At 40.6% G+C, this 17027-nt stretch overlaps 1 protein-coding gene across 4 annotated transcripts in view; it reads right to left on the bottom strand.

Moving 5' to 3' along the window:
- The window catches only part of mark1 (MAP/microtubule affinity-regulating kinase 1), a 35426-nt gene that overhangs the window by 14191 nt on the left and 4208 nt on the right, over positions 1-17027 (bottom strand). For all 4 annotated transcript variants that reach the window (XM_082557574.1, XM_082557576.1, XM_082557575.1 and 1 more), the window contains exon 3: positions 10033-10086. In XM_082557574.1, coding sequence (XP_082413700.1) covers positions 10033-10086 — 54 coding nt within the window. The remainder of the gene's footprint in view (positions 1-10032; positions 10087-17027) is intronic.

Genomic DNA, 17027 nt, shown 5'->3' with positions numbered 1-17027 from the left:
GTGAAGGGAACTCAGCCACAATAAATTACACGGATCTTCGAAACCATAAGAGAACCTGAGGATGACAGGACAACTGGACTGTGTGAAGCAACATGGCGCAGCGACAACATTGTGCTAAACCCTGCCCTACACAGACAGGGTAGAGAATTACATCTCCACCGACACGCTGCAGTCCAGCAAGCCGGCCAATCGGTTGTCCAAACAGCCAGTCAGCAGCATCGCACGCACAGCCAGCCACTGCAGAGAGGCAGTACACAGGCTCAGAGCCAGTCAGACATCTGCTGCCTAATGTAATCATCTTAGCATGCAAAAAAGATGCAGAAATGATGCTGATGCCTTAGTCACATAACTGTAGAAAACAAAATGTAGAAGAAGGTTCCTCTACTGCAGAGGGAGAAAGTTTCTACCCAGCCACAGGAGGCTAAAGGAAAATCTAATTTCTCTGAGCCTCCCTGTGCAACATCTGAGTGATGAGTCAGAAAGCAGAATCATTTAAAACTCAGTCTTGGCACGGCTGTTTATGTCAGACGAGCTTCTGCAGCCACTTAGAGGTGCTGTTGAATCGTCTACATTCTGCTGATTCTCAGCAGAGCTCTGCTGAGGTTGTGTTTGAGTGTTAAATTTCAACGCCAACACGACTGGGATTTCACACCTGAGGCAGAACACAGATTTTTGCCATTTGCTGGCTTCGACTCAGTGAAAACTGAGCGACGCTTTGATCCACGGTCTTTTCTAAAAACGAGGAAAAATATGTCGTTATCGAATGTGTCAAATTAAACGAAGAGAATGGATACTGTATTGTGGTGTGTGTGTCTATATGAGCGTGTTTGTTCGACTTCTTTCAGTGGCCTTTTAGGTCTTACATAAGTGCAGGGATAGTCTATGTTTCTAGGTCATCAAACACAGCTATTACACCAGTGTGAGCAGGCCTGACTCTGTGGGACCTCTGAGCCACAGTCTGGTTCAACAACATGCAGGTACTCACTCTCACTCTAATTCTTTCTTTGGGTCCCTGTCTCTACTTGCTCACCTGCCTCACTTTTTCTTTTCTTCCTCTCATAACATCCAAAAAACACACCCACGCCCACACACGAATAATGCAAGAAAAAGTCTCAAGTTTTCTTAAACCTAAACAACACTTTTTCCCCCAAACAAGTGTGGTTTGAAGACTAGCATAGATTGTTTCCCAGTGCCACAGAGCTCCGTTGTTGTCCGGAAAATATTAAAACCACATCAGTAAGGCACACTCGGTGGCATTTTCCCTCTTTACAATGTAGATGGGCACTGTAGTTTATTCAGAGGCAAGCCCACACTCCTCCCACTGCTCTAAATGTTCTCAACAGTACAAAATAAGCAGTCCAAGACATTTTTTTTGTAAATAAATCTTCATCATAAAGTTTCAAAAATGTCCTTTTCATCGTCATGTTAATGACATTTATTGACAATAGCAAAAAAATTTAATTATATTTCATCCCTATTAAGTAAGCGAGCTTCTTTGGCGTTTCATGACAGATCACAGTAATACAGACATATCTGAATTTCATTTTATAGCTTTTCACCGTTTTAATTATCAGGCCCAAAAGAGATGCACTGGCCAGCTGAGCAGCACCAAAAGGCCCGAAAGACCACAGAAGACAACTAAACCGGATGCTAAAAGAATGATTTCCATTATTAAGAAGAACAACTTCTCAGCAATTAACCAAATCAAGAACACTCCTGAGAAGGCAGATGTATAACTGTCAAAGTCTACAATGAAGAGACGCCTTCATGAATGCAAATGTAGAGGATCTACAAGGTGCAAACCACTGGCTACACTCAAGAACAAGAAGGTCAGGTTAGACTTAGGCAGGTCATACCACATGACCTGTCTAACATGGTGGAGGCTAGGGGTGGGGGGAAAAAATTGATACTGTGTAGTATCGTGATATTTTGTTTGCTAATAATGTATCGATACAGGGACAGCAGAAATCGATATTTTGTTACAAAAAAGGTTTTTGTGCTCTGACTTCAGAGCATGTTGATCCTTTTTCTGAGCAAGAATCCTGACATTCCTTCACTGTCCAAATGTGTTTAACTTTTTCTTTGGCAGCAATAAACATGACAGTTTACTTATTTTAATTTAAGACATGTTTTATTTTAATTAAGTTTAAAACTTTTTTCCATCCATCCATTCGCTTCCGCTTATCCTTTTTTTTTTTTCAGGGTCGCGGGGGGCGCTGGAGCCTATCCCAGCTGTCATAGGGCGAGAGGCGGGGTACACCCTGGACAGGTCGCCAGTCTGTCGCAGGGCCAACATACAGGGACAGACAACCATTCGGACTCACTTTCATTCGCACATTCACACCTAGTGACAATTTGGGTTATCCAATTAACCTATCCCCACTAGTGGGGATAGGTTTAAAACTTTTTTATTAATGTAAAATGATATTTTGTTTTAATTTACTTTCAAATTCTTCAGTTGCTGAATGGGCTGCATAGTTTTCATAAATTTCATAGTTCAAAATAGCTATAATTGTACCAGATGGTTGCATTCAGTTAAGCTGGGCTAGACTGTAATACAAACCGTTCAGTTTGTCAACAATAAAACTGACTGAAATGAGAGAAAGACTGAGTGCGAGACTTTGATATTAGATAAAATGAATATTGATAAAGTTTACCTTTATGTACAGAATCTGAATATCGCAAAATATTTAAAAAAAACTTGCAATAATATCGTATCGTGCGTTAAGTATTGTGATAATATCGTATCGTGGGATGTATGGTTCCCACCTCTAGTGGAGGCGGTGTTATGCCGTGAACATGTATTGCTGCTAGTGGAAGGAGGTCACTGTTGGGTCGCCGGTGTTTACTGATGATGTGACAGCTGATAGAAGTAGCAGGATGAATTCTGAACAAGTGCACAAGGCGATACTCTGTGTGCTCATTTCTGCTCATTTCGCCAAATGCTGCAAAACTGAATTAACAGCACACAACCTAAGAGTTTCTCAAGGCAAAGAAATTGGATATTCTTCAATGCCCAAGTCAGTCGCGTGATCTCAACTCAACAGAGCATGGTTTTCAGGTACTGAAGGCGAAACTGAATGCAGATCAACCCACAAACAAGCAGCATCTGAATGTGGCTGCAGTGACGGGCCCTCACAGAGGATCTCATGGGAGGAAACAGCGTTTGGTGATCTTTAGTGACTGACTGCAAAGGATTTTCATCAAACTATCAAAAACAGTCCTTATATTTAAAATTATGTTAGTTTGTCCAAATACTTGTGAGCAACTATGTATGAAAATTAAATGGTTAATAGGAAATTTTTGTTAAACATCTTTGCATTAAAGCTGAAAGTCTGCACTTCCATCACATGTTGACTGATTTCAAATTCACTGTGCAAAAACTTTTAGCATCCCTCTCATGGCTTTGTACCTAATCTGTGTGATCTATTTCTGTACTAATATGAAAACAGTTTACAGCATATTAACAGGCACAAATATAGAGTTCCTACAGACTGAGTGTATGGTGTTCACTTGTACGATGTACATGTACGATATATACACTCACGTTTATACATTAATGCAACTATTTTGAGATTGACATTTTAAAGGAATGTGTGCATGCAGATTTTATAGCCTGAATTTGTTATGGGACAAAAATCTTCCTGATCCAAGTGCCTCAGAATAGCAGGCTTCTGCATGGCAAACCTTGCTCCATACTCATCAACTGCCATGTTGGCCTGAGAGGTTCCCCCGTGGTAACAAAGTCAATTAGAGTGGAAACACACTGACACAATAACCAGAAGATCTACCGCACTACACAAGAATAAAAAACAACCCCCCCCCCAAAAAAAAGTTAGAACCTCCGATACACATCCATCCATGCACGTGCTTTAATATCTGATGCATTGGTCAAGACAGAAAATCTGTAATATTCTGGATGAGTGATGAATTATAGAGGCAGTGCTTTATCTCAGTCTCTTATCTCTTCCCGTCTCTGCCTTGTTCCGCCTCTCTTTCTCTCTCTCTCGTTTGCGTCATTGCCCTAAAGCCCCTCACATGGGAAGCACGCGTGCAGCCACTTGGAAACAAAAATTAGAACAAATCTGAGAAGGGCAGTGGAAAACGACAACAACAAACACTGTGTCTGTCGATATAAGCTCAATAAGGATGTAGCCACCATGCAGGGCTGACAGGAGATAATGAGTTAGCGGTCTTTGATCCAATCTACTATTAATATCAATAATATCTACAGATGCAGGAAGGGGGGGGGGGGGGGGGGTCACAGCCTGGCATAAAGCAGATTTTCAGGTAGACAAGGATTACAGAAAGAGCTACAAAAACAACAAATTTGCATCGCACACATCATTTGCAATGCGGTTGAATCTCAGTAGTCTGTGCCAGTGACCTACTTCCAGCCACCCAGAGGCACCCAGTCTCCCAAACTAGCCTTAATTACAGCAGTCCCCATACAGAAGGAGCAGATATCAGACTGGGAACACTTACAAGAACTGGCTGGACTATTTCAGTCACAGCAGCACAGCTGCTCATTCAACATGGAGATTATTGATAGGATGAGTAGTCTGGAAGCCCTCATCCCTCTAATGGGTACGTGCGTGCATGTTTAAAGTGCTCAAATATTACATAAAAAACCACATATCAGTAAATAACCATAGCTTTGTTTTTCCAAGAAAGACAGTGAGAGACAAAGACAAACAGACAGGCATCACTGATATTCAGGAAACAATCCCATCCTCGACTCCCAAGGTGCTAAAACCCAACAAGAAAAGGCACACATCTTTTTCAATCACTCTGCAACTATGAGCCACTCGTTATTCATAATCCACAAAACCAAAACACACTTTACTTACACCAAAACTCATTTTAACGCTTGTATAATATGTCTTATGGAACAGAAAATATTCACAAACATGTAAATCTGTGCATATCTTAGCCAGCGTTTCAGTTGTGTTATGATTCACCTCAAACACAAGTGCTGCCCGTCCAATCACCTTCCGCTCATCTGAACAAGACCAAAGCTTCGCTAGCCCATAGGCTCAACAGCGTTTCATTGGCTAATGCAGAATGGCAGGCACAAGACAGACATCAACAACACCCATTTACAAGAGCTTGACCCCATAGTGAGCTTTTTGTAGAATACACAAACAGAGTCGCCGTGTATTGTTCGGAGCAGTTTCTCACACAGTCACACTCGGATATAAGAGTGAGGGTAAAGGTTGGTACTGCAGCTTTGAGCCATGTTAAAAATAATAACCAGAGAAGCTGCCAGTGTTTCTGGGGTTTAATTTACCCTCTTCATGCTCTTCAGTCTTTTACATGTCATGTGTAACAGAAGAGAACCACATGCCAATCATGCAACCTTCCATATTTCACTGGCGTCTTTTAAGCGATGAAAAAGAAAACAACTCTTATTTACAGATTACAAAGAGAAAGCGCTGGGATGATGGGATGAGCGCAGCGTTTGCTCGGAGGGGATTAGCGGAGAGGCCTATTTTAGGGCTAAAATGCCTAAAACCATGACAACGTCAACAACCCTGACCACAGATGACATGTGATGCATTTCCTGTGGCGAATCTCAGGAGGTGCTTTGGATGCTAAGCTGACCTCATTTCCTGTTGGGGCTGAAACCACCTCAAAGTCACATCAGGGCCAATGGGCCATAAAGAAAAAGAGGGGAGGTTCGCTGTAACCTCATGACTCATTTTGGCCTCTGCTAACCCCTCTTTAAAATCAAGTGATCGGGACACTGTGGGCTCACACAGATATGCTTAAGAAAATAAGTGTTAAAGTGCTGTTTGATGTGAAATAAAGCTAATTCTAATCAGAGAGGATGCTAGCTACACTAATGTATAAATGTGTGCATAATGTTGCCAAAAATGACAAAAAAAATCCCCAGAGATTCTGCCAGCTAGAGCCTTCTGCATAAACCAAATATCTTCTGCTTATGTCTCTGTGTGTCATACAGGTTTGCGTGTATGTGCATGCGTGTGGTAGTAAAAGATCTGACAGGGCGATGGTTGTGCCTACAGTGCCAGATGGTGAGCCCACAGCCTGGCTCCTCTGAGACCATAAAAAGAAATATTAGTGGCATTTTGACAGGCTAACATGAAAGAGTGGCAGGGAGTGTAGGAATAATGTGGCCCAATCAGGCATCTCAAACCCACACTGAAACAGAGTCAGCATGAATGGCTCAAATGTTCTCCATGTTTGCCCTGCGTACAAAAGGTCTAATCAAGTCCAGATTAGTTTTTTTTTTTTAAATGCACTGGACAATCCTTCTCGATCCACGTATTTAGTGTTGCCTCCAGATATAGTTTACTTAGCTATGCAGACCAGCATTTTAACCATGAAAATCTACATCACACGATAATCAATTTGCTGTCCAGACAGCTGTGTAGTAAAAATACAAAAACTACTATGATACCGATGTCGAAAGGGGGGAATTTGTGTATAGCTGCTTAAATTTTGCATCTACTCATTGGTGAAGGGTCATAGAGCAGCCCAAACAGCCTCAAGCATTACAGTGAAATTAGGTCTAGACTTGTAATTTGAAGAGTGCCTTCAACAAAATCGCTTATTTTAATATACTCACTTTATTAGGTAGACACAAATTCCATTGCTCGCTAATGCAAATATGACATCATTAAATCAACTGGCAGCAACTCTGAGCATTTAGGACATTCAAACCCAGTATAAGAATGAAGAAGAAAGGTGATTTAAATGACTTTAAATGGCCAGAAGACAGGCGAAAAGCGACATTCTGTCTTGAGCTGAATGTAACAGTAATTCAAATAATCACTCGTTACAACCAAGTTGTGCAGAAGAGCATCTCTGAACGCACATGTCAGACCTTGAAGGAACTGGCTACAGCAGAAGACCACAGCAGGTTCCACTCCTGTCAGCTAAGAGCAGGAACCTGAGGGTACAATTTATACAGGCTCACCAATTAGAAGATTGGAAAAATGTTTCCTGGTCTGATGAATCTCGATATCTGCTGCAGTGTTCAGAACCTAGAGTTCAAATTTAGCATGAACAAATGCCACATATCAGTGGTGGTGTAATGGTGTGGGGGATATTTCGTTGGCACACTTTGGGGTCTTTAATACCAAATGAGCATCATTTAAACACCACAGCATAGCTGAGTATTGTTGCTGACAATGACAATCCCTTTATGACCACAGTGTAGCCATGGTCTGATGGTCGTTTCCAGTGGGATAACGCACCATGTCACAAAGCTCAGATTTCTTGAACATGATCGTGAGTTCACTGTACTCAAAAGGTCTCCACAGTCACCAGATCTCAATCCAATAGAGCACCTTTGGGATGTGGTGGAACAGGAGATTCATGGATCCTGGATGTGTGCTATCATGTCAATACAGACTAAAATCTCTGAGGAATGTTTCCAGCAGCAGAATTAATGCTTCTGAAGACAAAAGAGGGTCCAGCCAAGCGCTAGTAACGTGTACCCAACAAAGTGACCAGGATGAATATTTTGTACACCCAGGAAACATTTAAGAGTGAATGAAAAATCTAAATATCATGACTGACTTTGGTAAGATCATGGTTTGTTTTGTTTTATTTTAATCTTAAATATTGTAAAGGTTTTCTTTTTTGGTTCTTTTTTTTAAAAAAAACCTTAACTGTGTTTTCTTGAATTTTAATTATAACTGGACTGAAAAATAAATAAACAAACAAATGTGAACCTAACTGAAAATGCGTCAGCCTGCCAGGGTGTGACTTGGGGGATTTTAATGGAGAATAGAACAGAAACATAAAGGGAAATGCTAGATTTATTAGACGACACAATACAAACGCATCATAGAAAAAAAGAATCTCCATAATCTTGTTTTCATCATCGTTAAAAGCAAAAACCATGGCTGAAAATAAAATTAGATCTATGAAAAGCTCTGATAAAATGCGAGATTAAATTATCCACACTACATATTATAGCACAGTGGTGATTTCTCATTTTTGCACTCTCGATGCCCACTTGTTATTATTTTTCCAGCCTTTCAATTGATAATCAGCAGCAATACAAACCTCCAAAAAAACAGGAAACAGAGCAAATGACTGCAATGTTGCTTCTCTTTGGTTTTTCCAAGGCATTATTTGATCAGTCCAAGGTCGAAAGAGTGCCCAAGCAGAAAACTGTATATAAAAAGCACATGTTCCCTTTAATGTATTCGTGATGGAGCTTTTACAAGGGTAGCATAGGACACTCTGGGTCAATGAGACGATCGATTCAGTCCACGAGACGGCTGCTGCATTACAAGACGAGCTTCTGCATTGCAGATGGCATATCTGTATACTATTACGGGAATCTACAGTATGGAGCAGAGGGCGTGAAAATATATAACTGTGTATATGCTCCAAATAAGGATACATAACAAGACTCTACAGTTGATACAAATACAGAACATTTGACATCATCTGCTAATGTGAATGCAAACGCCAATGTACTGTATGATGTAATATTAAAAACACTTTATCCCCTATATATTAAAAAAAGCTGTATAAGTGCTGCAGCTCACATATGAAAGCCCACTGAATAATTGATCAACTGGGCTGCACGGTCACGTGATACATCTGTCCTGCTACATTCAACACTACACAGCGGACAACCCAACCCATCCGGTATGAAACTCCTCATGACCCAATCTGGCAGTGTCCCAGTCAGTTTCTATGCAGAATATTAATCCACCACATACGCACAAAACAAAATGTTCATTACCCTCACTTTGTGCACAGATTAGAAACCACACAATAGGCTGCGACACAAAAGAGCTCAAACAACGAGAATTATCTCGGTCAGATTAGATGAGCGTGGAACTGAGAGCTTGAAACTCTCACAGCAACTACACACTGATTGGCTAAAGAATTGTCGTCGGATCCCATTAAGATCCAAGACAATTGCAGGAATATAATCGTGTTAGAAATGCCCTGATAGGCGAAAAACCACCGTGTTTTACAGATGCCAAAGAAGGACTTCGGCAGTGAACCAGATTTGGTCTCACAATAGCCCTTTATGATTACACTCTGCTTGATTAGGCCAGCCTTCACTCACTCACCGAGTTCACTCATCTCATCTCCATTCAGACCAACATAAGGTGGAAGCACTATTTAGAAGCTAATCGCAATTATTTTGTCATTAAGAAGCTTGTAGGGGGCAACATTTTCCCACCCTGGTGGCCTACAAAGACACCATCAAGTGTCATTTATGTAGGTGTGGTTGTTATAATTGTCCATTATCAAAATGAGTCAGTCAGTTGCTAGGTAATTTTTTCATCTTTTACAAAAACCGGAAAGTAAAAGAGCAGCAGCGCTGGTGAGCCGCGCTACGATAATGTCATGATCATGAAAAGAATTCCAGTCAGTCAGCTGCACACCTGATTTATTTTTAGACTCGCAGTAGGTGATGTTGGCAGCTCTTGCTTTCCTTCCACATGTTCTAATCTGCGATGATGACTGTATGTGTACCGGTCTGTGCATTTACTTGGATAGCTTTCTTTGTGAGGACTGGCTTAAGTTTAAAACCACTGGAGTGACGAAATTTAGGGAAAGTGAGGAGCTTTTGAGCACTCCTTCCCTTTTCACATATATTCAAAGACCTATTTGAAGATGAACCTGGATTAGCCTGGTTTGAGAGCTAATAATGCAATATATGGACAAAGAGCACAAAGATAACCACGTGTGTTTAATGGGAGTCAGTAATCAGGAAACAGTCCCACAGCCTTTTTTCTAATTGGTTATGACTGCTAGACAAGGGAAGTGACAAACCGGACAGCAAGTGTATTTTTAGCTGCCCGTAACCACAAACAACAGAGTCAGGAGTGAAGGAGGTTGTGGCTGGAGATTAAACAAGCCCTGTGGTCTCTCCTGAGTACATCTGATTACATTATGTAAAATAGCACATCCTGAGTTCAAAGAGCAAAGAACAGAGTGGGGAGAACTCGGGAAAGACTATCGGAAAAGCCCACGAACACTGTAACCAAGACATCAATGTTACCATGTGGTCATAAAACATAAACTCACCTTCTGTAGGCTGGTTGGATTCAGCTGGGTTTTGTCTATTATCTTCACCGCCACCTAGAGAGAGAAAAGACAGGAAGACAGGGGAAGTAAAAGAAAGGGAGGGAAGGGGGGAGAGAGAGCGGGATGCAGACAGGAAAAAAATAAAAGATAACCAAGATGTCAAAGCTAATTCCAGTTTTGTATTTGTGCAGTTAAAACTTTCATTGAAATGAATTCTTATTATTTCACTATTGTGCGGTGAGGTGACTTTGTCAAAACATGTCACAGCTGAATCATCCATTCAGCCTGAACACACCTAAAAGCTTCTCTATTCAGTAATTCATTAAGACGTGAAGCATTGATTTGCAGAGATCAAAGCAGAAATACAAATTCCCTCTTGACTATGACTATACTGTGAATCAAGAGCCTTTACACACTGAGAAAGGCAACTTAAAGCAGGGAGCAAGAAAAGTTTGGGTAAATATTCTCAATTGGCAACCATGTCAGCAGTCATTTGCATCCATCTCAATAATCACCCCAAAGTGCTTGAGGAAACTGACATAGTCTCCTCACTTTGAGAGCTCAGCAGCTTTCACTGACTATCTGTGCCATACTGCAGAGTCAAAAGCGAGCCACTATATTATCTTGAGAAGTTTTAGTTTTTCATACACTGATATGTTGCCCCCCACCCCTTAGCTCCCTTGTAGCACACATAAAGTCATCCTGTACTACTAAATTCTCAGGTTAAACACCATTTAATGTCTGAGCTGATTGCTCACACACAAGTCTAGAAAAGTTCACAGCTGCATGTGTGAAAAAAGTGCTATGCTAAGCTTTTTTTATATGCGTAAATAAATTAGAATGACAGTTTTTATAGCCTAACCACAGGTAATTACCATAAAATCTTTTCTTAGCCTGACTACAGAGAGCAAAGGGGTCTAAGGATCAAACTAGTAGCTGTTTGCTGACTTGATATTTGAAATCCTTCACGCGTTTTACAGCCTCCATATGTCTCTTGAGACTCTTCAACCAACTGACAGTATCAAAGCTCTTAAACATGCGTTTGTTCCTTCTTTTTGCACTGTACTTTGTACTGAATGGATGCTGTTGTCTCAATTCAGAACTGGAAAGGAGAAGCTGCTGTTGGCTTTGGTGCTAAGATAATATATTCATAAAATGCATTAATAAAGCAAACAGAAAAATATCGAATTAACATCTGTGCAGTTAAAAATTAACTTAGTCTGTCAAAGTTCCACTTTCCTGATCGAATAAACCAGTAGGTTACAGAACGCTGTGTTGTTTGCCCAACTTTATTGCACCAAATGGCGCATGTAAATGTACGTACTTTTTATTACATTGCACAAAGTTAGCATATCACACGTATGGGGACAGAGCATGAGTCCAGCTATAACTGTGAATGCTGTCCATGGCTGCAGTTTGGACTTAACCAAAAGAATCTGTATCTTGAATTTACACTAAGTAACAATACAGGAGAATTTAAAGATGCATAAACGTATTTGCTCGTCTGCCATTCTTATAGGGTTTAATGTGATTTCAGCCCACCCTTAGCAGCAATAAAAACTTCAACTCTTCTGGGAAGATTTTCCACAAGGTTTAGGAGTGTTTCTGGGAATATTTGATCATTCTTCCAGAAGTGCATTTGTGAGATCAAACACTGATGTTGGACGAGAAACAACCCCACATCATAATTCCATCTCCACCAAAACTTAACACTTGGCACAACGCAGTCAGAACAGTACCATTCTCCTGGGAACCCCCAAACACAAACTCATCCATTTGATTGTCATATGAACAAGCATGATTTGTCACTCTAGAGAAAAGGTTTCCAATACTCTAGAGTCCAGTGATGGCATGCTTTACACCACACCAAAACTTTGCATTCTGATGGAAAGCTTGGCTGCAGCTGCTGGGCCATTGAAACTCTTCATACAAAAATCTCCATGTGCAGTTCTTAAACTACTTTATCTTTAATAGCAAGGTCATCTCATGGCTGGACTTCTTCCACAGGTGGCATCGTATCACGGTACCATGCTGGAATTTACTGAGCTCCTGAGAGCAATTCATTCTTTCACAAATGTTTGCAGAAGCAGCCTGCAAACATGAGACAGGCGATTTTATTCACCTGTGGCTATGGAAGTGAATAACTTCTGGAAATATAGTGAATGTATCACACAGTGACAAAGCCCTAGGTTTTAACATTTTGTTGGGTATAGGAGTTGCACGACTCATCTCAAATCAAGTGATTTATACAACATTATTGTAGGATGTGTCCCCCCCCACACTCTACCCCCAGGGAGCTGTGCCTTAACCATGATCTCCAATCATAACCATGTCTAACATTAGAAGTATCATAGGAGCGGATCTTGAAGAGATTTTGTCATCATCTATGTTCATCTGCTGAATTACATTCTAGCACAAAGATTGTAACCTCTGTAGAAGACACACTGATAACATTAAAGATGAATAATATCACAAAAACATACATTTTTTCTAAAGCATTACTGTGCCTCTGGCCTTATAAGAGCTTAATAAGCATGCTTCAGTGGATGCAGGCTGTTGGTAAGCCTGGTAAGGGGGGAAACCAGCAAGCAGATGCTGAGTCATGGTGATGAGAATACAGGTTATTCATCTAAAACCACTTTCCCTAAGAACTATGGCACAAATTGTTTTGTAATTTAATTTGATACAACCCCAGAAGCCAAACTTGATAATAACACCAAGAAACAGTCTAACAGGGAGAGGATGGAGCAAAGTGAAAGACTGCAGAAAGGCCTACTATGTGTAGAAAAACACAGTATGCAGGTGGTGTCTATTTGTAGCCCTTCTTAGGTGGGCAGGTGCACAGACAGACTCCCTTCCTCTCTGCTTCCTCCTGTCACGGACGAAGCTCAGGTTTAGGCACGTATTTGTGTGTCTGTTGATGTACAGTACGCCTACAGGTGTTGGAACGGTCCTCGTGTGTCACTCTGCTGCATCAACTTCCACTATTCCCTTTGCATGAGTCAGTGAGATTCATTTAATTTCCTCGACACGATGCCGGGCAAATATTTTCATTTTTGTTAGCAGACAGAGATTTGATGAATGAGTGGACGGCACAAAAATCATACACAAGGCCTCTGTGTGCATGTGGGTGCGTGTGTGTTCACGCTAATGGATTTGAGGGTAAATAATTCAGTTTCACAGTGACAGAAGGGCACTGTGCATCAGTGTTAATTATTCAGCCCAGTCGTAACACAGGGGCCATATGCTCTTCACAGTATGCAGGACTTGTGATCGTGTGTGAATATTTAGACAGCGAGGACACAAAGGGGAAACTTTGCATCGCTCGTGTGCTCGAGTGCTTTGCGCGTTTCCTCTACACTCTGATTTCCCTTTAGGCTCTGTTATCAAAACCACAGAATCATGATATCTGTGTGCTAAAGGGAAGTATTTTAGCATTGTATAAGGTCATATGCGATGAAAAGAAAGGCATGACTGTAATACAGGGAGCAGGGCTGATGTATGAAATGTACGACAACAAAAGTTATTTTCACGTCACATCTATGCAAATAAGTGCTCTGAATGTTGTATGCATATTTGCTTCTACACACTTCTATGCACTCTAAAACAAGAAGCACAGTTTATACCATACTTGCCATATAAGTGCTAATGAGTATGTCCATATTTTCAGTGCTTTGTTTTCCTCGTTTCTATATTTAGCTCTCCAAGTAAATTTGCTCTCTGCGGAGACTAAGAGGATATTGAGAGCTTCTAAGAACAAGGGTCAAATTCCTTCCATGTGTCAGCAAGAAAGCTGCAACATAGACTGAAAAAGATAAACAGATCAACAGATAATTTGATTGATTTGTTATTTACGTTAAAACTATTTGTAAACATAATTCAGAATTAATGGAAAGTGACCATTTACTCTAAACCTAATGCCTTAAAAGCATTAAATTACCATGACATTCATGCTCATATGTAAACTTGATGGATGTAGCCTCCAGGTCTGTGAAGCAGTCCTAATGGCCAGATGGTGACTCTTCGTGGTAGAAAAAGTCATCTATGGTATACAAGAGTCTGAGAAAACAATTCTGCTTCTCACTTAAGTTTTTGCCTCAGGCAAGCAGTTTATAGCCTCAACAGATAGTTTCAAATCTTCTTCATTGCAGAAAAATTTGGTCATTTTGTAACTTACTGTCCTGTTTACTGTGAAATAGGCATGTCTACCTTGTGCGTGTGCAATACAATTATCAGAATGAGTTAACCAAGCTAGCTAATGCTAACATTCGCTAACGAGTTCTGCTCTCTCATCCAGTTTTCAAAGACTGCAACAGAGAAAGCGACAAACCCAAGGCTTCAAACTTGGACAATAAAAGACAGGGTTCAACACTGGCTGCAAGTATATTTTATGTACAATCTATATCTGATTGGTTTCCCCCAATATTGCCACTATATGTATGATAAAACCACACTAATAATAAATTATATCAATCCCAGGTCACCAATAGGTGGACTGTGGATTTTGATGGACAGTTTCTATTTTACTCTCTCGTATTTACAGTAAAGGTATTTTTCATCTGTGCTGCCTTTTCCTTTGTGATGGTCAATTTATGCACACAGGAAACACACAGAAAGAAACGGAGGGTTAAAGCTGAGATGGGTTTACACGTAAAATGTGGTTAAAGAAAACGAAGCAAAGAAGAAAGTCAAACTACACTTTTTAACATTTTAAATTGAGCACTTTATTTAAAGACATTTGAATTCAAAAGTTATTTTACTTGAAACGAGAAAATGACATTCTGTCATTATTATATTATTAGACTGCACGCCAGTTCATTAAAAAAAAAAAAAAGAATAATAAACATTGTTGAAATAATGTTGAACGTTTTTAAGCTACTTAAAAATAAAACGTACTGGACTGTAATGTTTGTTTGAGGGAGTTTTAACTGGACCTCCTTAAATTTTAATTAAATACCCCTGATATAGAAAAGTCATGACATTATAGGACTACGTCTTAATTTCAGTTAAGTTTACAAATAATGTTGTCCGCTGAGTAAGTTCATAGGGGCGTATGGTAGAGGCAAATGTTACCATTAGTATAGCTCAGCATGCGTGTGAATTGACGTGCGTGTTCATTTGGGCAGACAGAGGACACTCTGTCACATGGAAGTGAGTCTGTGCAACCTCCTTTTTGGTTCACAGGACCTTTTGTTGTTTTTCTACACAGTTAAACCTCTGTTTATCACATCTGGAAAATCTATGTCAGTAAGTGTCTTTCTAGGTTCCTGCTACGATAACATTCGTTTTAGTGGGTCATGTTCTTTCCACCTGTTTTCTCCCTTACTCTGATCCATGTCTTTGCATTCTGATGAGCCAGCAAAGGCTCTCAGGCACACAAAGTGGCGCCTGACCTTCTCGGCAAACAGTGGGTAGCACACTCAATGTGTCTGTTTTACACTTGCATTAAAGGACACAGAACAGATCAAACTGTTACCGGTTAGACCTGAGAGAATATTTATTCCCTGGGCACTCAATACCGATATGACCTGATGCTTTTTAAAACTCAGAGGATTAAAAGATGCAAGTGGCTAAGACAGACATGAGAAGGACCTCCGAGGTGGATCGGGGCTGTCAGTGAGCCCTGCGGGTCCTACTGAGTGAAAGACAGTGAGCAGATCGCAGGTCATCGTTTTCTCCTTAGAGAAACAGGAGCTTTAACTACAACACATCAAAGCAGGGCATCTATCACTCTGACAAGGCAGCAGTGTATGACTGTGAGTGGGTGAAAGGGAGCGAGAGGTTGTCCTCACTGGGAAAGCTAACATGGTCAAGTACAACATTGTCATGACAGGAGATAATTCGTTCATCTGACAGCCAGAACACGGCCGAAAACTGGGTCTGACTGCAAGTAGATCAATGCCTTATCAACTAATTCATGTATAATCATTTTGAGTTGATAAATAAATAGCGATACCATCATTCTGTCACGTTGTGGTTTCTATGCGGCGAGGCATAACTTGAAAAAGATGCAAATAATTCAGCCGTGAAGCTGAAATATTTTTCTTTTAAGTGAGCCTTCTTGCATTGTTACCAGAACTGAAACTATAAATGAAAAGGTCACTCAGAGTATTTAGTACAGTATGGCTTTGTTGGTTTCCTGTGAGGGTGAATTAAATATATTCATGTTTTAAATAGGTCGAATAAAACAAGAACACTCCTAAATAGGGATCTGAACTTAAATCAACCAACAATGAAAGAAAACTGCAGTCTTAATTGTTAACATGGAGCAATGAAAGAGTCGGCCACAGAGGGCCACAGAGTTTCTTAATCTTTGAATTCAGGTGTTTTCCCATCGCCGCAGGTGCCTTTACAAGCATTTATGAAAGAATGGGTTGTTCCAAAGAGCTCACTGAATTTGATCGTAATATTGTAATAGGATACCACTGTTGGAACAAGTCAGTTCATGAACCTTCTTACCTCCAAGATATTCAACATTTAACTCAGAGTGGTACTATTGCAAGGGGTTGAGGAACCGCTCATTTAAAGTTACAGAGCGTGGTTGCCGAGTGCTGATGCACATGGTGTGTAAAAGTTACCAAAGATTTGCTGACTCGGTGACTGCAGAGCTTCAAACCCCCTGTGACATTAATATCAGCACAAACAGTTTGTGCCAGGAGCTAACGCTGACTCCTTAATCCTAACTTTTGATTTTGTTCAACATTTTTTATGCACAAACTTTAAAAGTGTTAGAGGGGGTCGAGTTTGGTGGCTTCTAGATCATGTTTCTGCATTTTGCAGATAGGTTGGGTTCGTCATACAACGACCTCCAGCTTGCCCTGGGTTCCAAGTTATAGTTCAAGTGTAAGACCATGAGTCACAGTCAGAAAAGGGTGCCCACTCTAGATTGGGAATGAGTTGCTGGCCAAAAGTGGAGGATTTTAAGTATCTTGGGGGGGTCTTGTTCAATAATAAGGGTGAGCAGAGCGGGAGATTAACAGGTGTTGGTACTGTGC

The sequence above is a fragment of the Aulonocara stuartgranti genome, assembly GCF_965226115.1.
Source record: "Aulonocara stuartgranti genome assembly, chromosome: 13".
Classification (NCBI taxonomy): domain Eukaryota; kingdom Metazoa; phylum Chordata; class Actinopteri; order Cichliformes; family Cichlidae; genus Aulonocara; species Aulonocara stuartgranti.
The sequence above is the reverse complement of the archived record's forward strand: the minus strand, read 5'-3'. Positions and strand labels throughout refer to the sequence as shown.